At 50.6% G+C, this 21,735-nt stretch overlaps 1 protein-coding gene and 1 pseudogene across 3 annotated transcripts; one reads left to right on the top strand and one right to left on the bottom strand.

Moving 5' to 3' along the window:
- Positions 1-5,179: 5,179 nt before the first annotated feature.
- Positions 5,180-13,546, bottom strand: LOC129460203 (high mobility group protein B3-like; annotated as a pseudogene).
- A 1,504-nt stretch (positions 13,547-15,050) lies between these two features.
- On the top strand, positions 15,051-20,832 carry MVB12A (multivesicular body subunit 12A). Of its 3 annotated transcripts, XM_055239335.2 has the most exons (9): positions 15,051-15,370; positions 15,458-15,556; positions 15,683-15,779; positions 17,857-17,983; positions 19,006-19,125; positions 19,271-19,377; positions 19,581-19,642; positions 20,176-20,232; positions 20,459-20,832. In XM_055239335.2, exons 1-9 carry the CDS (start codon positions 15,281-15,283, stop codon positions 20,519-20,521), a joined length of 822 nt encoding a protein of 273 aa, XP_055095310.1. In that variant the 5' UTR covers positions 15,051-15,280; the 3' UTR covers positions 20,522-20,832. The 3 variants fall into 3 exon arrangements, with proteins under 3 accessions (XP_055095310.1, XP_063472523.1, XP_063472522.1); XM_063616453.1 differs by lacking the exon at positions 20,176-20,232 and having other exon boundaries at positions 15,162-15,370; XM_063616452.1 differs by having other exon boundaries at positions 15,175-15,370; positions 19,581-20,832.
- Positions 20,833-21,735: the final 903 nt, after the last annotated feature.

Consider the following 21,735-nt stretch of genomic DNA (forward strand, 5'->3'; position numbering starts at 1 on the left):
CAAAGTGCAGTAGCGCGATCTCGGCTCATTGCAGCCTCTACCTCCCAGATTCAACTGATTCACCCACCTCAGCCTTGCCAGTAGCTGGGACTACAGGTGTGGCCACCACGCCAGGCTAATTTTTTTTTTTTTTTTTTTTTTTTTTGAGACCGAGTTTTGCTCTTGTTGCCTAGGCTGGAGTGCACTGGCCTGATCTTGGCTCACCGCAACCTTTGCCTCCCGGGTTCAAGCGATTATCCTGCCTCAGCCTGAATAGCTGGGATTACAGGCATGTGCCACCATGCCCAGCTAATTTTGTATTTTTAGTAGAGAGGTTTAGGTTTCTCCATGTTGGTCAGGCTGGTCTCAAACTCCCGATCTCAGATGATCCACCTGCCTCGGCCTCCCAAAGTGCTGGGATTACAGGCGTGAGCCACTGCGCCCCGCCACTCCTGGCTAATTTTTTTGTATTTTTAGTAGAGACGGGGTTTCACCATGTTAACCAGGCTAGTCTTGAACTCCTGACCTCAAGTGATCTGCCCGCCTCTTGCCTCCCAAAGTGCTGGGATTACAGGCGTGAGCCACTGTGCCTGGCCTAGCGGGGATTTTTCTTTGAGGAAAGATAGTTGGCTCCATTTGGGATGTGCTAAACGCAACGGTCCTGGGAGACATCCCTGGAAAAACCCTGGGATGGGGCGGGTGCGGGGGGTGTTGGACACTGGGGTGGGGGAAGCACTCAGGCTGCACGGACCTGCTGTCCATGTGGCCAAGAGAGCCAGGGCTTCCTACAGGAAATCAGGCCCATTATCGGCGCCCAACTGCTGGGCATGAGCACTGAAAGGGGACTGCATGTTTTTCTTGTGGCTTCTTCAGCCACATCCTGACCACAGTCCAGATTCTGTTAGGTCTGCCATTTCCATGTTTTTTTTTTTTTTTTTTTTTTTTTCAGCAGGGCCAGACAGTAGGCGAGGTCAAGGCCAGAGCCCAGGCCTCCCAGAAGGCCTGGGGAACTCCCCCCAGGCCCTCACTCCAACATCCCTCAGAAGGACCCCATTAAAGCCACTTAGAGCCAGGCATAGTGGTATGTGCCTGTGGTCCCAGCTACTTGGGAGGCTGAGGCAGGAGGTTCACCTGAGCCCAGGAGTTTGAGGCTGCAGCGAGCTATGATTGTGCCACTGCACTCAAGCCTGGGTCATAGAGTGGGACCCCATCTCTTAAACAAATAAACAAAAAAATCACTTAGAACCAAGAACCAATTAACAAGCTGTGGGAGATGATCTTGCTGAAAAGTCTGAGGGTGAACTTGTCCCAGGAAGAAGGACCTACCAGCCTGGCCAGGACTCCAGGTGCAAAGACACGACCTTTGCCTGACTTATTTGACTAAGCTGACTTAGCACTGTTCTGGCCTGCAAACTTTAGGGTCAGTTTGGGACCAGGTGGGAAATCACAATTGCATGAATTGCACATTGGAGGCCGGGGTGGTGCGCCCCTCGGCAAATGAATTTCCTCTCTTAGCATTGATTTCCCCAGCTGTAAAATGTGGATAATAATAGATTGATGTCCTCTCTAAATTTTGTAGCTGCAAAGAGTCCCAGCCCTGCAAACTGAAAGTTTGTTGCTCTTCCCTTTAAAATTACAAATGGTGGGATGGGTTCAGTGGCTCATGCCTGCAATCCTAGTACTTTGGGAGGCTGAGATGGGAGGATTGCTTGAGGCCAGGAGTTTGAGACCAGCCTGGTCAACATAGCGAGATCCCATCTCTATTTAAAAATACACACACACACACACACACACACACACTTAGTATATATATATATTTATTTTATTTTGTTTTATTTAATTAATTAATTAATTTTTTTTTTTTTTGCTATGGAGTCTTGCTCTTGTTGCCCAGGCTGGAGTGCAGTGGCATGATCTTGGCTCACTGCAACCTCCGCCTCCCAAATTCAAGCGATTCTCCTGCCTCAGCCCCCTGAGTAGCTGGGATTATAGGCGCCCGCCACCATGCCTGGCTTATTTTTGTACTTTTAGTAGAGACAGGGTTTTGCCATGTTGGCCAGGCTGGTCTCAAACTCCTGACCTCAGGTGATCTGTCTGACTTGGCCTCCCAAAGTGCTGGGATTACAGGCGTGAGCCACTGCACCGGGCCTATATTTTATTTGATATTTTTAAATATATAATGTATTTATATATATTGGTTGGTGCAAAAGTAATTGCAGTTTCTGCCATTACTTTTTTTTTTTTTTTTTGAGAGGAAATTTCTCTCTGCGCCCAGGCTGGAGTGCAGTGGTGTAATCTCGGCTCAGTGCAACCTCTGCCTCCTGAGTTGAAGTGATTCTCCTGCCTCAGCCTCCTGAGTAGCTGAGACTACAGATGCCTGCCACCACGCCTAGCTACTTTTTGTATTTTTAGTAGAGATGGGGTTCTGCCATGTTGGCCAAGCTGGTCTCGAACTCCTGACCTCAAGTGATCCACCTGACTTGGCCTCCCAAAGTGCTGGAATTACAGGCATGAGCCACCACCCCCAGCCTCTGCCATTATTTATTTATTTATTTTTTTGAGACGGAGTGTCACTCTTGTTACCCAGGCTGGAGTGCAATGATGCAATCTTGGAATCTTGGCTCACCGCAACCTCCGCCTCCTGGGTTCAAGCAATTCTCCTGCCTCAGCCTCCCTAGTAGCTGGGATTACAGGCATGCGCCACCATGCCTGGTTATTTTGTATTTTTAGTAGAGAGGTTTAGGTTTCTCCATGTTGGCCAGGCTGGTCTCAAACTCCCGACCTCAGGTGATCCGCCCACCTTGGCCTCCCAAATTGCTGGGATTACAGGCTTGAGCCACCGCACCCAGCCTTTTTTTTTTTTTCTTTGAGATGGAGTCTCGTTCTGTTGCTCAGGGTGGGGTGCATTGGCACAATCTCATCTCACTGCAACCTCTGATCTCTGCCTCCTGGGTTCAAGCAATCCTGCTGCCTCAGTCTCCTGAGTAGCTGGGATTACAGGCACCCACCACCACGCCCAGCTAACTTTTGTATTTTTAGTAGAGACGGGGTTTCACCATGTTAGCCAGGCTGGTCTCCAACTCCTGACCTCGTGATCCATCCATCTCGGCCTCCCAAAGTACTGGGATTACAGCCATGAGCCACCATGCCCGGCCTGCCATTACTTTTAATGGCATTAATTAATTATGTTTACTAAAAGTAATGGCAGAAACCACAATTACTTTTGCAATAAAATTAGAAATGGAAACTGTTATGCTACCATTCTTTTTCTTTTTTTTTCTTTTCTTTTGAGACAGAATCTTGTCCTGTTGCCCAGGCTGGAGCGCAGTGGTGCAATCACAGCTCACTGCAGCCTTGACCTCCTGGGCTCAAGCAATCCTCTCACCTCAGCCTCTGGCGTAGCTGGGACTGTAGGTGTGCATCACCACGCCCAGCTAATTTTTTATTTTTTGTAGAGATGGGGGTCTCACTATGTTTCCCAGGCTGGTCTCAAACTCCTAGGCTCCAAAGATCCTCCTGCCTCAGTCCCCACAAAGTGTTGGAATTACAGGAGTAAGCCACTGCACCCAGCCGCTGGCATTCTTTTGGTTTTAGCTTTTTATATTTTTTTTTATTTTTTTTTATTATTATTATTTTAGAGAAACATTTCAGGTGGGGACAGTGGTTCATGCCTGTAATCCCAGCACTTTGGAGGCTGAGGCGGGTGGATCACCTGACGTCAGGAGTTTGAGACCAGCCTGGCCATCATGGTGAAACCCTGTCTCTACTAAAAATACAAAAATTAGCCAGGCGTAGTGGCGGGTGCCTATAATCCCAGCTACTCGGGAGGCTGAGGCAGAAGAATCGCTTGAACCCAGAGGCGGAGGTTGCAGTGCACTGAGATTGTGCCACTGCACTTCAGCCTGGGCGACAGAGTGAGACTCTGTCTCAAAAAAAAAAAAAAAAAGAAACATTTTATTTTATTTATTTATTTATTTATTTTTTGAGACAGAGCCTCACTCTGTCACCTAGGCTGGAGTGCAGTGGCACGATCTCCGCTCACTGCAACCTCCAACTCTCCAAATCAAGCACTTCTCCTGCCTCAGCCTCCCAAGTAGCTGGGATTACAGGCATGCGCCACCATGCCCGGCTAATTTTTGTATTTTAGTAGAGACGGGGTTTTGCCACGTTGGCCAGGATGGTCTTGATTTCCTGACCTCATGATCTGCCCACCTTGGCCTCCCAAAGTGCTGGGATTACAGGCGTGAGCCACCGTGCCCAGCCAACATTTTATTTTATAATAGTTTTAGATTTGCAGAAAAAAAACAGTGAGGATAATAGAATTTCCCACATTCCCTACACCCAATTTCCCCTCTTTTATTTATTTATTAAAGACAGGCTCTTGTTCTGTCACCCAGGCTGGAGTGCAGTGGTGTGATCATAGCTCACTGCAGCCTTGACCTCCTGGGCTTGAGCGATCCTCCCACCTCAGCCTCCGGAATAGCTGGGACCACAGACGTGCAGTACCACGCCTGGCTAATTTTTTTATTTTTTGTGGAGATGGGGGTCTCACTATGTTGACCAGGCTTGTCTCAAACTCCTGGGCTCAAGCGATCCTCCTGCCTCAGCCTCCTGAGTAGCTGGAACTACAGCCACTCACCACCATCACACCCAGCTAAGTTTTGTATTGTTTGTAGAGACAGGATCTCCTTATGTTGCCCATGCTGGTCTCAAACTCCTGGGCTCATGTGATACTTCTTCTTCAGCCTCCCAAGGTGCTGGGATTATAGGTGTGAACCACTGCACCTGGCTAAGAAAAAAAAAAAAAAAAATTAAGGAGCAAAGATCATCCTCAAACGTCCCTCAGCTGTTTCATTTCTGTTTATTACACTACATGTATATTTCACTTACTTTGGGATACTGAGATGTGGCCCCGGATGGGCATCTGAGGACAACTCCATTCCTGTAGGAAGTCACTGGCCCCAGGGCACTCACCGGGTGGGGGCGATTCTGCTCCAGGGGACATTTTTATTGTCACCGCGGGGGCTGGGAGTGCCCCTGCCATCGAGGGATGTAGGCCAGGGACGCTGCTCAACACACTACAGTGTATAGGATGGCCCCCCACAGTAAATGATCAAGCCCCAAGTGTCAGAGGTGCCACCAGACGTGACAAGCCCTGCCCTGGGGGGAACTGAGTGCAGGTTTGGAGTCAGACTTGGGCTCAAATTCCATCATGGCGAACCAGCTCCTTTCCCTCGGGCTTCTGCTTTTCTTTCTCTCTCTTTAGCTCTCTCTCTCTCTTTCTTTTTTGAGATGGAGTCTCACTCTGTTGCCCAGGCTGGAGTGCAGTGGTGCAATCTTGGCTCACTGCAACCTCCGCCTCCCGAGTTCAAGTGATTGTCGTGCCTCAGCCTCCCGAGTGGGTGGGATCAAAGGTGTGTGCCACCATGCCCACCTAATTTTTGTATTTTTAGTAGGGACGGGGTTTCACCATGTTGACCAGGCTGGTCTCAAACTCCTGGCCTCAAGTGTTCCACCCGCCTCGGCCTCCCAAAGTGCTGGGATTACAGGTGTGAGCCACTGCCCCCAGCCAACCTCTGCTTTCTTATAGCCGGGGTGTGATAACTGCTGCTTCCCAGTCGATTGGAATGTCCACACAAATTAGAAACTGAAACAGTATCTCCATCAACTCAGAGAAAACAGTGAAAAGAAAGTAGGCAGTGAGATTTTTCATCAGTTACATTATTCTGACTTTAATTAGTGCCCAGGGAAACTGAAACTATGTCTATACCCAAGGTAAACATTTGAAGAAGGAGTAAAGGAAAGATTAATTTTGCAGCTGTCTCAGGGTCTGATGGAAGGCTGATGGATGTCATCCTGTCTTTGTTTTGCACCGGGGAAAGTAAGCTTGTAATCAGTGCTGTCAGGATGAACTTCAACAGACTGGTTCCGTGGACAAGGGGTCACATAAAGCTTGCAAACCTAAGGTTACATATCTTTGTTTATGGGAGGCTGGACATCTTGGAAAGATTTAGGGGTAAGCAAAGAATTTACGTATGAACAATTTGTGAGGGTGATCATCTGGAGATGTGTGAGGGCTTTTTTTTTTTTTCTTCTTGTAGGCATCTGGGTAATGTACAACGCTTAAACACTTAACACGATCAGGAAGCAACAGCCATGCATTTGGGAAAGGAACTTCCGTGTTGTGTGGCTCCGTCTCCAGACCTAACTTTCCCTTTGGTACAGACGCGGTGGCACATGCCTGTAATCCCAACAGTTTGGGAGGCCAAGGCAGGAGGATCACTCGAGCCTAGAAGTTCAAGACTAGTGTGAACAACAAAGTGAGTTTCCTCCCACCCCCCACCTCAACAAAACATTTAAAAATTAGCTGGACATGGTGGCTGCGCCTGTGGTGGCTAGAGTGCAGTAGTGTGATCTCGGCTCACTGCAGCCTCCGCATTCAAGCAATTCTCCTGCCTCAGCCTCCTGAGTAGCTGGGATTACAGGCACCTGCTACCACGCCTGGCTAATTTTTGTATTTTTAGTAGAGACCGGGTTTCGCCATGTTGGCCAGGCTGGTCTCCAACTCCTGACCTCAGGTGATCTGCCACTCAGGAGGCTAGGTAGGAGGGTCCCTTGAGCCCAAGAGATCCAGGATGCAGTGAGCCATGTTCGCATGACTGCACACCTGCCTGGACAACAGAATGAGACCATGTCTCAAAAACAAACAAACCAATACAAACAACAACTTTTTCTTTGGCAAATTGCCTTTGGAAGGCCCTCATATTTTTCTTTTCTTTTTTTTTTTTTTTTTGAGACGGAGTCTCGCTCTGTCACCCAGGCTGGAGTGCAGTGGCACAATCTCGGCTCACTGCAAGCTCCGCCTCCCGGGTTCACGCCATTCTCCCGCCTCAGCCTCTCCGAGTAGCTGGGACTACAGGCGCCCGCCACCGCGCCCGGCTAATTTTTTGTATTTTTAGTAGAGACGGGGTTTCACCGTGGTCTCGATCTCCTGACCTCGTGATCCGCCCGCCTCGGCCTCCCAAAGTGCTGGGATTACAAGCGTGAGCCACCGCGCCCGGCCATATTTTTATTTTCTTTGACAGGAAAAAGCAATATATAGAAAGTGCTTAGCTTAGCACTTTGTACATTACAGCTCCCCATCATAGTTTGCCCTTGTCATTTGATAAGTTTTGGACTTGACTGCAGGCTTTCCTTAAACTGAACTCCCAGAAGTGGGGTTACTGGGTTCAAGGGGATGCCTATGTCCCAAGCTCTCACTTCCCATAAAGAAGAATTCAGAATTTGGCCAGGAGAGGTGGCTCACACCTGTAATCCCAGCACTTTGGGAGGCTGAGGTGGGTGGATCACCTGAGGTCAGGACTTCGAGACCAGCCTGGCCAAAATGGTGAAACTCTGTCTCTACTAAAAATACAAAAATTAGATGGGCGTGGTGGTGGGCACCTGTAATCTCAGCTATTGGAAGGCTGAGGCAGAAGAATTGCTTGAACCTGGGAGGCGGAGGTCGCAGTGAGCCGAGATCGCACCATTGCACTCCAGCCTGGATGACAGAACAAGACTCTGTCTCAAAAAGAAAAAAAAAAGAATTCAGAATTCACCTGTCGCCTGCTGCTGCAGTGAACAGTGAGTGGCACTCCTCTCTCACACCTATCACAGGTATTCTTCTTTTCCTTCCAGATCCTTCCCTGGTGCCGGTTCCAGGAGGACCTGGTTCTTAGGCAGCATCTGTGTCTCTGTTTTGTAAGACACACAGAGTATCCTTAACCCACTGCAGATATTTCCCTGGGTCCATGGTCAATCAACACCACCTTTCAGTCTCCAGCCTCTTAACCAGCCTACGGCTGAGTGTTGTTCATAGTATTAATATGTTTCTGTCTGGGCTCAGTGGCTCATGCCTATAATCCCCGCACTATGGGATGTGGGCGGCAAGCCACCCAGGCGCTGAGGCAAGAGACCGAGGACATGAGCTATTCCAGTATAATAAAATATAAAACAAGGATAGTTATACCAGATACAGATCTTATATAGATATATAGATAGTTATACCAGATATATATTCATTAATGATATCAATGAATATCACTAATCATTAGTTTGTAGCAATTACTCTTTATTCCAATATTATAATCATCCTTGTTCTATAATCATAACCTAGGAAAAACCAGGCCATACAGAGATAGGAGCTGAGGGGACATAGTGAGGTGTGACCAGAAGACAAGAGTGCCTTCTGTTATGCCCAGACAGGGCCACCAGAAGGGCTCCTTGGTGTAGCAGTGACGCCAGCATCTGGGAAGATGCCCGTTGCCAGGCGGACTGTGGTCTAGTGGTAGCAAAAGGTGTCAAGGAACAACACCCGCTACTTAGCAGACCGGGAAAGGGAGTCTCCTTTTCCCCGGGGGAGTTTAGAGAAGACTCTGCTCCTCCACCTCTTGTGGAGGGCCTGACACCAGTCAGGCTTTCCCGCAGTTATCCGGAGGCCTAACCATCTCCCTGTGATGCTGTGCTTCAGTGGTCATGCTCTTAGTCCACCTTCATGTTCCATCCTGTACACCTGGCTCTGCCTTCTAGATAGCAGTAGTAAATTAGTGAAAGTACTAAAAGTCTCTAATATGCAGAAATAATGGAGTAAGCTGTCTTTCTCTTTGGCTCCTCTCTCTCTCTGCCTCAGCTGCCAGGCAGGGAAGGGCCCCCTGTCCAGTGGACACGTGACCCACGTGACCTTACCTATCACTGGAGATGACTCACATTCTTTACCCTGCCCCTTTTGCTTTGTATCCAATAAATAACAGCACAGCCAGACATTCGGGGCCGCTACTGGTCTCCGCGTCTTGGTGGTAGTGGTCCCCCGGGCCCAGCTGTCTTTTCTTTTATCTCTTTGTCTTGTGTTTTTATTTCTACACTCTCTCATCGCCATACATGAGGAGAGACCCACCGACCCTGTGGGGCTGGACCCTACAATGGGAGGCCGGGGCAGCCGGATCACTTGAGGTCACAAGTTCAAGACCAGCCTGGCCAACATAGTAAAACCCCGTCTCTACTAAAAATACAAAAATGAGCCCGGTGTGGTGGCGCGTGTTTATAATCCCAGCTACTTAGGAGGCTGAGGCAAGAGAATTGCTTGAACCTGGGAGGTGGAGGCTACAGTGAGCTGAGATCATGCCACTGCACTCCAGCCTGGGCAAGAAAGTGAGACTCCGTCTCAAAACAAAGAAACAAACACAGTATTAATATGTTCCCCTTGATCAGTGGGGTGGTTCACCCTTGTAATCCCAGCACTTTGGGAGGCAGAGGCTGGCAGATCGCTTGAGTCCAGGAGTTCGAGACCAGCCTGGGTGACCTAGCAAAACCCTGTCTGCACTAAAAATACAAAAATTAACTGAGCATGGTGGTGCGAGCCTGTAATCCCAGTGGAGGCTGAGACAGGAGAATCCTTTTGTAATGCCTAACCTTGTGTTTTTACTAACCCTATTTTAACCTTGTTTTTACTAACCCTATTTTTTTTTTTTTTTTTTTTTTTTGAGACGGAGTCTCGCTCTGTCGCCCAGGCTGGAGTGCAGTGGCGCAATCTCGGCTCACTGCAAGCTCCGCCTCGCGGGGTTCACGCCATTCTCCTGCCTCAGCCTCTCCGAGTAGCTGGGACTACAGGAGCCCGCCACCACGCCCGGCTAATTTTTTTTGTATTTTTAGTAGAGACGGGGTTTCACCGTGGTCTCGATCTCCTGACCTCATGATCCACCCGCCTCGGCCTCCCAAAGTGCTGTACTAACCCTATTTTTAAAATTTCCCTTTTTGTCTCCTTAATTACCTAGCCTTGTTTCCCATATGAATAGACTCTCCCTTAGCTGGGAAAGCCGGACGAACTCCATCTGGCCCCTTGATTTACAAGACATTAAGGGCTCCTTACCCAACCCCCTTCCTCTAGGAGTTAACCTGTGTAAGCAGATCCTCAGCATTTCCAAGGAGCCCAATTAACTGCTAAGGTACTGGAACAAACAATGTATGAAGTTCCCAGGATTTTGCTCAAAAAGATAACAACATAAAGCCTTGAGTCCGTGTCCAGCATAGCATCCATATCTAACTCTTATGAAGGATTTAGAGCCCAGCACCTGGTTCCGTTGCTTTTTTTGTAACCATTTGTCTTTAAATTGTTTATTTATCTGTAACCATTTGTTTTTTGATTCTTGCATGTTTTTACTTCTGTAGAATTATTGCATTTGAGCTCCCATCCCCTTCCTAAACCAAGGTATAAAGTAAATCAAGCCTCTTCCTCGGGGCTGAGAGAATTTTGGAGCGTCAAGTCCTCTCTTGGCTGCCAGCTTAAATAAAGGACTCTTTTTTTTTTTTTTTTTTGAGACAGAGTCTCGCTCTGTCGCCCAGGCTGGAGTGCAGTGGCGCAATCTCGGCTCACTGCAAGCTCTGCCTCCCAGGTTCACGCCATTCTCCTGCCTCAGCCTCCCGAGTAGCTGGGACTACAGACGCCTGCCAGCACGCCTGGCTAATTTTTTTTGTATTTTTAGTAGAGACGGGGTTTCACTGTGTTAGCCAGGATGGTCTCGATCTCCTGACCTCGTGATCCTCCCGCCTCTGCCTCCCAAAGTGCTGGGATTACAGGCTTGAGCCACTGCGCCTGCCCTTAAATAAAGGACTCTTAATTTGTCTCGAAGTGTGGCGTTTTCTCTAACTCGCTTGGATAACACTTTGAGCCTGGAAGGTAGACGTTGCAGTGAGCCGAGGTCACACCATTGCACTCCAGCCTAGGCAACAAGAGTGAAACTCCATTTCAAAAACAAAATGAAACAAAAGAACCCTCACAATCTTCCTGCACCCAACTGATGAAATCACCATTGCAAAAGTTATATCAGTGAGAACGTTAGAACAGTAAGCTAAGCTAACCCAAACCCCACCTTACTTTCCCCTTAATTATTCCTGGGCTACGGGGTCAAGTTAACTTTGGAAGACATTTAGGCTATGGTTTAAATAATAGGCCTTGCCAAAAACTCAACCACTTATTTTTTTGAGACGGAGTCTTGCTCTGTCGCCCAGGCCGGAGTGCAGTGGTGTGATCTGGGCTCACTGCAATCTCTTCCTCTGGGTTCAAGCGATTCTCCTGCCTCAACCTCCTGAGTAGCTGGGATTACAGGTGCATGCCACCATGCCTAGCTAATTTTTGTATTTTTAGTAGAGACAGGGTTTCACCATGTTGGTCAGGCTGGTCTCAAACTCCTGACCTTGTGATCCACCCACCTCGGCCTCCCAAAGTGCTGGAATTACAGGCTTGAGCCACCGTGCCCAGTCTGCTTTTTTTTTTTTTTCTCTTGAGACAGAGTCTCATTCTGTCATCCAGGCTGGAGTGCAGAGGCACCATTTCTGCTCACTGAAACCTCCACTTCTGGGGCTCAAGCAATTCTCCTCTCTCAGCCTCGGGAGTAGCTGGGATTACAGGCACCTGCCACCAAGTCCGGCTAATTGTTTTGTATTTTTAGTAGAGACGGGGTTTCACCATGTTGGCCAGGCTGGTCTCCAACTACTGACCTCAAGTGATCCATCCACCTTGGCCTCCCAAAGTGCTGGGGTGACACTGTGCCTGGTCTCAACCACCCTTTTTTTTTCCTTGAGATGGAGTCTCGCTCTGTCTCCCAGGCTGGAGTGCAGTGGCGTGATCTCGGCTCACTGCAACCTCCGCCTCCTGGGTTCAAGCAATTCTCCTGCCTCAGTGTCCGGAGTAGCTGAGATGACAGGTGTGCACCACCACCCCCTGCTAATGTTTTGTATTTTTAGTAGAGATGGGGTTTCACCATGTTGGCCAGGCTGGTTTCGAACTCCTGACCACCACCCTCCTTGGCGTCCCAAAGTGCTGGGATTACAGGAGTGAGCCATCACTCCTGGCATAGAAACAGTTTTTCTCATCCATTGTCCTCCTCCTCTTCTTTCCTCATCTTCCTCTTCCACTTTTTTCTAGGCAACTTTAGCAAGACCCTTTGCACCGTCAAACTTTCCTTTCAACTTACAGTCAGCAACCTTTCTCATATTTCTTCTTCAGCTTTGTCGCCTTAGCGACGTCAGCCTGCTTTTCACTGTCACTTCAGCTATTCCACATCTCACCCAGCTTTTTTTTTTTTTTTTTTTTTTTTTTTTTTTTTTTTTGCCACATCTCCAATAGAGATGCCAGGATTTGCGGATTTGATCTTGGGGTGGAATTCTGAACAGAACATGAAGAATCCAGACAGTTGGCTGGGTGTGATGGCTCATGCTTGTAATCCCAGCACTTTGGGAAGCCAAGGCAGGTGGATCACCTGAGGTAAGGAGTTTGAGGCCAGCTTGGCCAACATAGTGAAACCCCATCTCTACTAAAAATACAAAAATTAGCCAGATGCCGGGCGTGGTGGCTCATGCTTGTAATTCCAGCACTTTGGGAGGCCGAGGCGGGCGGATCACGAGGTCAAGAGATCGAGACCACGGTGAAACCCCGTCTCTACTAAAAAATACAAAAAATTAGCCGGGCGTGGTAGCGGGCGCCTGTAGTCCCAGCTACTCGGAGAGGCTGAGGCAGGAGAATGGTGTGAACCCGGGAGGCGGAGCTTGCAGTGAGCCGAGATTGCGCCACTGCACTCCAGCCTGGGCGACAGAGCGAGATTCTGTCTCAAAAAAAAAAAAGAAAATTAGCCAGATGTGGTGGCGCATGACTGTAATCCCAGCTAATCCGGAGGCTGAGGCAGGAGAATCACTTGAACCTGGGAGGCAGAGCTTGCAGTGAGCTGAGATTGCACCACTGCACTCCAGCCTGGGCAACAGAGCGAGACTCCGTCTCAAAACAAAATAAAAAATAAAAAAATATTTAAAAAAATAAAATAAATAAATAAATAAAATAAAAAATAAAAGAGTCCAGACGGTGGCCTTTTGGGGGCGTTAGGCTCTTTCTTCTTTCTTCCTCTTTAGCTGGCCTATAATCCTTCATTTCTCGATCCTAGCATACTTTATCCACCTTTGCCATTTCATCAAATTTGGACTTCTCTTTCACCGACATTGTCTTCCAACTCTCAGAATATTTCTTGGAAAATTCCGCAAAATTGACAGGGACCTCTGGGTTTTTCTTCTTCTTCTTTTTTTTTTTTGAGATGGAGTCTCACTCTGTCGCCCAGGCTGGAGTGCAGTGGCACAATCTCCGCTCACTGCAACTTCCTCCTCCCAAGTTCAAAAGAGTCTCCTGCCTCAGGCTCCCGAGTAGCTGGGACTACAGGCGGCTGCCACCAAGCCCAGATAATTTTTGTATTTTTAGTAGAGACAGGGTTTCACCATGTTGGCCAGGATGGTCTTGATCTCTTGACCTCATGATCTGCCTGCCTTGGCCTCCCAAAGTGCTGGGATTACAGGCGTGAGTCACTGTGCCAGGCCGGTTTTTCTTTTTATGCTCTTCTCTGTACATCTGCACAAAGAAATAATAAGCAGACATTTTGCCCTTTGGTTTCTTGGGGTCACCATTAGCCACCCTGACTGTATTGTTCGCTAGTCTGGGCAGCACAGGGTACTTGTTCGTTATTTTTCTAAACTTTTCCCCCAATGGGTGTAAAAAAGCATATTATTATTATTATTATTGAGACGAGTTTCGCTCTTGTTGCCTAAGCTGGACTGCAATGGCACGATCTCAGTTCATTGCAACCTCCACCTCCCAGGTTCCAGTGATCCTCCTGCCTCAGCCTCCCGAGTGGCTGGGATTCCAAACGCGCACCACCATGCCTGGATAATTTTTTGTATATTTAGTAGAAACGGGGTTTCACCATGTTAGTCAGGCTGGTCTCAAACTCCTGACCTCAGATGATCCGCCTGCCTCAGCCTCCCAAAGTGCTGGCATTACAGGTGTGAACCACCGCGCCTGGCCTAAAAGCATATTATTATAGTAAATACATTTTTTCCCTTTCTTTCTTTCATTTTAAACATGGGGGTCTCCTTATGTTGTCCAGGCTAGATTCAAACTCCTGAACTCAAGGGATCCTCCCACCTCAGCCTCCCTGTTATCCTGTTACCAGGACAGCCCTAATAAAATAACTGGGAAAGTTTTTTTCTTATTGTTTTTTAGTCCAAAAAAAAAAAAAAAAAGGCACAGCTGCTTAAAGATTGCAGACAGCCAGGGATGTCACCAGAGCTTCTTGACCCCTGACCAGATACCAGAGGAAGATAAGATCCCTAAATCGGCACAAACTGGAATAGACGACCTCTAGTCGACTTTAGATCATCAATATATAATTATAATGCTAAAATTCCTTCTCTTAAAAGAAAATCTCCATTTTGTGTAGATGGGTTGTATGAAGACATATGTTCATGAATTCAGCCTGCGTGTCTGGAGTCCCACCCTGCACATGCTAGCATTCCTCTCCCTTCCTGTACCCAGGGGAAGAAATAAAACGTTATGCTTTTTACTGTTGAGGGAGAAGGGGCAGTTAGAGTGAGAGCCTCTCCTTCTCCATTCCTGGCCAGTGAATAAAACCTGATTGCCTTTGCTGATTGGATGTTCCTTCTTTGCCACCTACACAAAGTGGGGAAGTAACTCGGTTTGCTGGTGGCATCCTCAGTAGCTGGGACTACAGGCAGTAAATGCTTTTATCCCTCGCTTTTTAAACGTATTGTTCCTATGAACAAGTCTTCAAGTTATACCCAAGATTTCAAGGCTCATGATGGTCTATAGTGCTCGCTCTTTAAATCAACAGCTGCGTATCCCACGATGATTTCCTTTGGGATGATTTCCCAGAACTGGAATTGCAGATTCTTCACAATGTATTTTTAGTAGAGAAGGGTGTTTCACCACGTTGGCCAGGATGGTCTCGATCACTTGACCTCATGATCCGCCCGCCTCCGCCTCCCAAAGTGCTGGGATTACAGGCGTGAGCCACTGCGCGCGGCCACAAATCCCCCAACTTTTCCGTTAAGCACCGAGCTTTTCTCTGGACTAGCTGCTGAGGCCGCAAGGAATTCTGGGGAACGTAGTGCAGATTTGCAGAGAACGAGTCTCTTGGGCCTGTGGCGTAGCATTTCCAGCGGAAGTTGCTGGGCGTGGAAAGCCGGCAAGATCATTTTCCGCCATCGTCGCTCACGCGCGCAACCTGGGCGGTGCGTGGTGGCGTGGCTCCGCCTCCCCACGCCATTGGCCAACAGCTCCTCGGGCACGCGTATACTGCGCTTCTGGGCACTCTCCGCCCCGCATGGCCTTCTGGGAGTTGTAGTTCGGTCGCGAGCGCTGCCGTCGGGAGGCTGTTCCGAGGTTCGAGGCTGTCCCCCGCGACCCCGCCTTCGGCGCTCGGCTCGCAGGATGGATCCCGTACCCGGAACAGACTTGGCGCCGCTGGCTGGCCTGGCCTGGTCGTCGGCCTCTGCACCCCCGCCGCGGGGGTTCAGCGCGGTGAGCGGCGTCGAGGGGCGGGGGTCGAATGGGGGAGGCAGCCGCTGTGGGGTGGGAGTCCCGCGCTGACCCGCGTCCTCCCGGTAGATCTCCTGCACCGTCGAGGGGGCACCCGCCAGCTTTGGCAAGAGCTTCGCGCAGAAATCTGGCTACTTCCTGTGCCTTAGTTCTCTGGGCAGCCTAGAGGTAAGGGGTGCCCACCTTCGGAACCACCAGCGTCTGCCCACCTCCCCGCCCATTCACGGTGCCCTATGCCAGGTGCCCTGTCCCCGCTGCTAGGCCACCCTCGCCGTGTCCCCCTTCCACCCCCAGAACCCGCAGGAGAACGTGGTGGCCGATATCCAGATCGTGGTGGACAAGAGCCCCCTGCCGCTGGGCTTCTCCTCGGTCTGCGACCCCATGGATTCCAGTAAGGCCTGCTTTGGAGGCGAGAGTTGTCCGGGTCCCTTGCAGGGAGGAGCGGGGGAGGAGGGACGATGGGCGCGCGGTATCTGAGCCTCGGCTGCCCCCTGGCACACGGGGTGATGACAGGTTTGGCTGAGGACTCAGAGCCCTGCCCTAGGGTGGACCGACATCCCCTGTCCTGATTCAAATTGTGTGATGTGATTGGCACAGCCTCCATCCTCGAGTGAAGAGTTCAGTCCATGCCACCTGTTTCACTACTGTCGTGCTACTTGTGTCTTTTTACACCATAGCCAAGCAAAACCACTGCGCAGTTCTCTTTTTCATTTCCAGGCTTTGCACACGCCGCTTCCTCTGCCTGGGGCACTTTTTCTCTCCTCTTTGTAGCTCATTCTCCGTCCTCCCTCAGATGTCATCTTCACCCTTCCCTACCCTCCTCTTCCGGGCCCACAACCCTAGTGCAGCCCTTCCAGCCCCACCTGAACTTTCCCACCCTTTCTTGTCATTTTTATTTAACTCAGGCTATATTCATTCATACTAGAGTTGGCAAACCTTTTTTTTTTTTTCCTTGAGATGGAGTTTCGCTCTTGTTGACCAGGCTGGAGTGCAATGGCGCGATCTTGGCTCACCGAAACCTCCGACTCCTGGGTTCAAGCGATTCTCCTGCCTCATCCTCCAGAGTAGCTGGGATTACAGGCATGCGCCACCACGCCCAGCTAATTTTGTATTTTTAGTAGAGATGGGGTTTCTCCATGTTGGTCAGGCTGGTTTCGAACTCCTGACCTCAGGTGATCCACCTGCCTGGGCCTCCCAAAGTGCTGGGATTACAGGCGTGAGCCACCGCACCCAGCTAAACTTTTTTTTTTCTTTATTTTTTCTTAGAGTTGGCAAACTTTTATGTAAAGGGCCTGATAGTAAATATTTTAGGCTTTACAGGGCAGATGACGTGTTTTGCATATTCAATTTTTTTACAATTCCTTAAAAATTAAAAATCACTCTTAACTCATGAGCTGTATGAAACCAGGCCTTAGGCTGGGTGTGGTGATTCACACCTGTAATCCCAGCACTTTGGGAGGCTGAGGTGGGCAGATCACCTGAGGTCAGGAGTTCCAGACCAGCCTGGCCAACATGGTGAAACCCCGTCTCTACTAAAAATACAAAATTAGGCCGGGCTCGGTGGCTCATGCCTGTAATCCCAGCACTTTGGGAGGCCGAGGAGGGTGGATCACCTGAGGTCAGGGGTTTGAGACCAGCCTTAACATGCAGAAACCCTGTCTCTACTAAAAATACAAAATTAGCCAGGTGTGGTGGTGCATGCCTGTAATCCCAGCTACTCAGGAAGCTGAGGCAGGAGAATTGCTTGAATCTAGGAGGCAGAGATCGCGGTGAGCCGAGATCCTGCCATTGCACTCCAGCCTGGGCAACAAGAGCAAAACTCCGTCCCCAAAAAAAAAAAAAAAAAATTAGCTGGGCATGGTGGTGGGCGCCTGTAGTCCCAGCTACTCGTGAGGCTGAGGCAAGAGAATTGTTTGAACCTGGGAGGCGGAGGTTGCAGTGAGCTGAGATCGTGCCATTGCACTCCAGCCTGGGCGACAGAGTGAGACTCTGTCTCAAAAAAAAAAAAAAGAAAAGAAAAGTAAAGAAAAGAAAACAGGCCTTGAGCCCGATTTGGCTCATGGGTGCTAGCTGGCTAACCTCTATAGGATTAGAGGGCTCACGGAAAGTAAGTTTTGAGGGCCAGGTTGGGCACCCAGCTCTGTCCGATTCCACAGCTAGCCACCCCATGAATGCAGCTTCATATCACCAAAGATCAGCCTGCTCCAGCGGCTCCTAAAGGCTGCGTGGAATCCCCTCCTTCATCTATACCATTCATGATTGAACCACTCCTCCCATCCCCATCCCCAGTGCTATCCATGTGGCTGCCTTAAACAGCATCCTGGCGAGCCTCATCCTAGAGTCATCTTTGGGCCCTCCCATCCCTGCCTGGTTTCCCTCTCTCACTCCCCTGCCCCCCTAGAGTCATCTTTGGGCCCTCCCATCCCTGCCTGGTTTCCCTCTCTCACTCCCCTGCCCCCCACTCCCAGAGGCCTCTGTGTCCAAGAAGAAACGCATGTGTGTGAAGCTGTTGCCCCTGGGAGCCGCGGACACAGCTGTGTTTGATGTCCGGCTGAGTGGGAAGACCAAGACAGTGCCTGGATACCTTCGAATAGGGTAGGGCCACCCCCCAGTGTCTAGCCACCTTCCCTGCTCTCCCAACTCATGATCTCACCAATCTGACCCTCAAGGACACCCCTGAGGTCTCCTGTTCCTTCTACCTTCTGAGCCTCAGATTCTGCATGTTAAAACCGGGACATATATACCATCTTGTAGGACTGTCATTAGGAGTCAGTGACTTGGTGTCTAAAGTAGACAGAACAGGACTGGGCACGGTGGCTCATGCCTGTAATCCCAGCACTTTGGGAGGCTGAGGCGGGTGGATCACAAGGTCAGGAGATCAAGACCATCCTGGCTCACATGTTGAAACCCCATCTCTACTGAAAATACAAAAAATTAGCCAGGTATGGTGACACACACCTGTAGTCCCAGCTACTTGGGAGGCTGAGGCAGGAAAATCGCTTGAACCTGGGAGGCGGAGATTGCAGTGAGTTGAGATCGCACCACTGCACTCCAGTCTGGGGCAACAGAGCGAGACTCCGTCTCAAAAATAAAATAAATAAAAATGAAGTAGACAGAACGGTGATTTCAACCCAGCAGTATTAGTTTGGTGTGGTGCTTAGGGTGTGGGTCAAGATGCTGAAATAAAAATCCCCCAAAAGGCTGGGCACGGTGGCTCACGCCTGTAATCCCAGCACTTTGGGAGGCCAAGGCGGGTGGATCACCTGAGGTCAGGAGTTCGAGACGAGCCTGGCCAAGATGGTGAAACTCCATTTCTACTTAAAAAAAATAAAAAATAAAAAATTAGCTGGGCATGATTGCCTGTAATCCCAGCTAATCCAGAGGCTGAGGCAGGAGAATTGTTTGAACCTGGGAGGTGGAGATTGCAGTGAGTCTAGATTGTGCCATTGCACTCCAGCCTGGGCAACATGAGTGAAACTCCATCTCAAAGAAGAAAAAAAAATCCCCAAAAGACAGAGGTCATCTGGACGCCTGGGTCCCCTTCCTTCTCCAGGGGCTATCCTCAACCCTGGCCCCACACCGGGCCAGCATCTCTCCCACCTTCCCTCCCGGTCTAGGGACATGGGCGGCTTTGCCATCTGGTGCAAGAAGGCCAAGGCCCCGAGGCCAGTGCCCAAGCCTCGAGGTCTCAGCTGGGACATGCAGGGCCTCTCTCTGGATGCAGCCAGCCAGCCAAGGTGAGCCCTCGGGCACCAGAGTGGGGGTGGCCAAGGTGAGCCCTCAGGCACCGGAGTGGGGGTGGCCAAGGAGAGCCCTCAGGCACTGGAGTGGGGGTGGCCGTTGGGGGAGGATGAGGCTTGACCTGAGTCATCCCACCTCCAGTAAGGGCGGCCTCCTGGAGCGGACACCGTCAAGGCTGGGCTCTCGGGCATCCACTCTGCGGAGGAATGACTCCATCTACGAGGCCTCCAGCCTCTATGGCATCTCAGGTGAGCACAGAGTGGGGAAACTGAGGCATGGAGGTGGAGGGTGTGACTGTCTTGAGATTACACGACCAGGAAGGATCTTCCTACCTCCCTCTCCCAACTCTGGATTCTGTAAAGACTGAAGGAGCCAGGCTGTGAGGGTTAGGCCTCTGTAGGTGGGGTGGGCAGTTCCCTACACACCTCCTCCCCTCGCCTGTGTTTTTCAGCCATGGATGGGGTTCCCTTCACACTCCACCCACGATTTGAGGGCAAGAGCTGCAGCCCCCTGGTGAGTCGGGGTCTCAGGGGGCCTGGGTCTGCGCCTGCCATCACCATTCTGGGTGCCAGGACATCCCTGTATCCAGGGCCCCAGCACAGAGGGCCACATCCTGGGTTGGGGCCGGAGTATGTCACCTCCAGGTGGCAGCTGGAAGGTCATCAGTCTCAGAATGGGGAGGGATCCATCCAGAGAAAGCAGCTGGACACCAGTAGCTAGAGGCTGTGACAAGAAGGGGGAGGGATGCCGGGCGTGGTGGCTCACGCCTGTGATCCCAGCACTTTGGGAGACCAGGAGATCGAGACCAGCCTGGCCAACATGGTGAAACCCCGTCTCTATTGAAAATACAAAAATTAGCCAGGCGCGGCTTTAGAGACTTTGTCTCTAAAAACAAAACAAAACAAACAATAAAAATAAGGGAGAGGGATGTCCGAGGGAATATTCAGGGAGTGTGGGGGCGGGTGGGGGCAGGACTCCTTGAAGACGAGGGAAAGGGGGTTTCAGGTTGAGATCGGGCCCAAGGCTGACCCACCTCTGCCCGCCAGGCCTTCTCTGCTTTTGGGGACCTGACCATCAAGTCTCTGGCGGACATTGAGGAGGAGGTGGGTGCAGGGCTAGGGAAGAGGTGCCTGAGGGGCTGGCGCCCCTCGTCCTCCCCAGGCTGTCCCAGTTTTCCCCATCCCCACTTTCCCCCAGACACACCCCATCTCTCCAGGGCAGAAGACCACTCAAGTCCCTAAGTACCCCCTCTGTCATTCCTCAGTCACCCCCACTTTGGCTCTCTCTTTACTCTGGCACCTGCTCACTCTCGCTCTCCCCGTCCCCCAGTATAACTACGGCTTCGTGGTGGAGAAGACCGCGGCTGCCCGCCTGCCCCCCAGCGTCTCATAGTCCCTCACCCGTCCGCGGAAAGAGCCCCCTTACGCCACCTCCCGACAGCCTGGGGCCACACCGCCTCACTGCATCCTGCGAACCTCCGCCCTGCAAGGCATTTGCTATCTTCAGCCACTGGGCGGAGCTGCAGCCCTGGAGGAGGGGGCGGGTCGAGGCTGCGTGGTGATGGGGTCTCCGCCCCGACGCCCTGCCGGGCAGGGCTGGAGCTGGACAGAAGCCAGTGCCTTTAAGTCATTCGTGTCAAAACCCTCTGGGGTCCGGAGGCTGTGCGGGTGTCCTCCTGGCAATAAACACTACCTGGTTCTCGCCCTCTGGAGTCCTGATCCTGCCGCCTGTCCACACTAGGCACGTGGAGCTGAGACTTGGCCACTCTTGCACCTGGCAAGTGGGTGAAATCATGGCTGGGAGGTGGTGCTGCTGGGTCTCCGGGTTTTTGTTGTTGTTGTTGTTTTCTGAGACGGGGTATCCCTCTGTGGCCCAGGCTGGGGTACAGTGGCACGATCTCGGCTCACTGCAACCTCCACCTCTGGGGTTCAAGCGATTCTCCTGCCTCAGCCTCCTGAGTGGTTGGGATTAGAGGCGTCTGCCACCACGCCCGGCTAATTTTTTGTATTTTCTATAGACGGGGTTTCACTGTGTTGGCCAGGCTGGTCTTGAACTGACCTCAGGTGATCCGCTAGCCTCGGCCTCCCAAAGTGCTGGGATTATAGGCGTGAACCATCGCGCCCAGTTTGGGTCTTCCATTCTACAGAGTGGGAAACAGGCTCAGGGAGTGAGTGAGTCTGGATTCTAGAATATAGAGAAGACTTCGTCCCGGCCCTCCATCATTTGGCATAATAATAAAACAAGTACTGTTTCTATTGCAGAGGCCACATCCCCAACACGCGATACACCATTATTACCTCATTTAGTCTCCCTACAATCCACTGGGAAGCCCAGGTTTCGTTGCCATTTTCTAGATAGAGAAACTGAGACGGGGATGCTAAGGCCACAACTGGGACTGAAACCCAGCAATTGCTGTCTTTTTTCTTTTCTTTCTTTTTTTTTTGAGACGGAGTCTTGTTCTGTCGCCCAGGCTGGAGTGCAGTAGCGCGATCTCGGCTCACTGCAAGCTCCGCCTCCCAGGTTCACGCCATTCTCCTGCCTCAGCCTCCCGAGTAGCTGGGACTACAAGCGCCCGCCACCACGCCCAGCTAATTTTTTGTATTTTT

This window comes from Symphalangus syndactylus, chromosome 13 (assembly GCF_028878055.3).
Source record: "Symphalangus syndactylus isolate Jambi chromosome 13, NHGRI_mSymSyn1-v2.1_pri, whole genome shotgun sequence".
Taxonomy (NCBI): Eukaryota; Metazoa; Chordata; class Mammalia; order Primates; family Hylobatidae; genus Symphalangus; species Symphalangus syndactylus.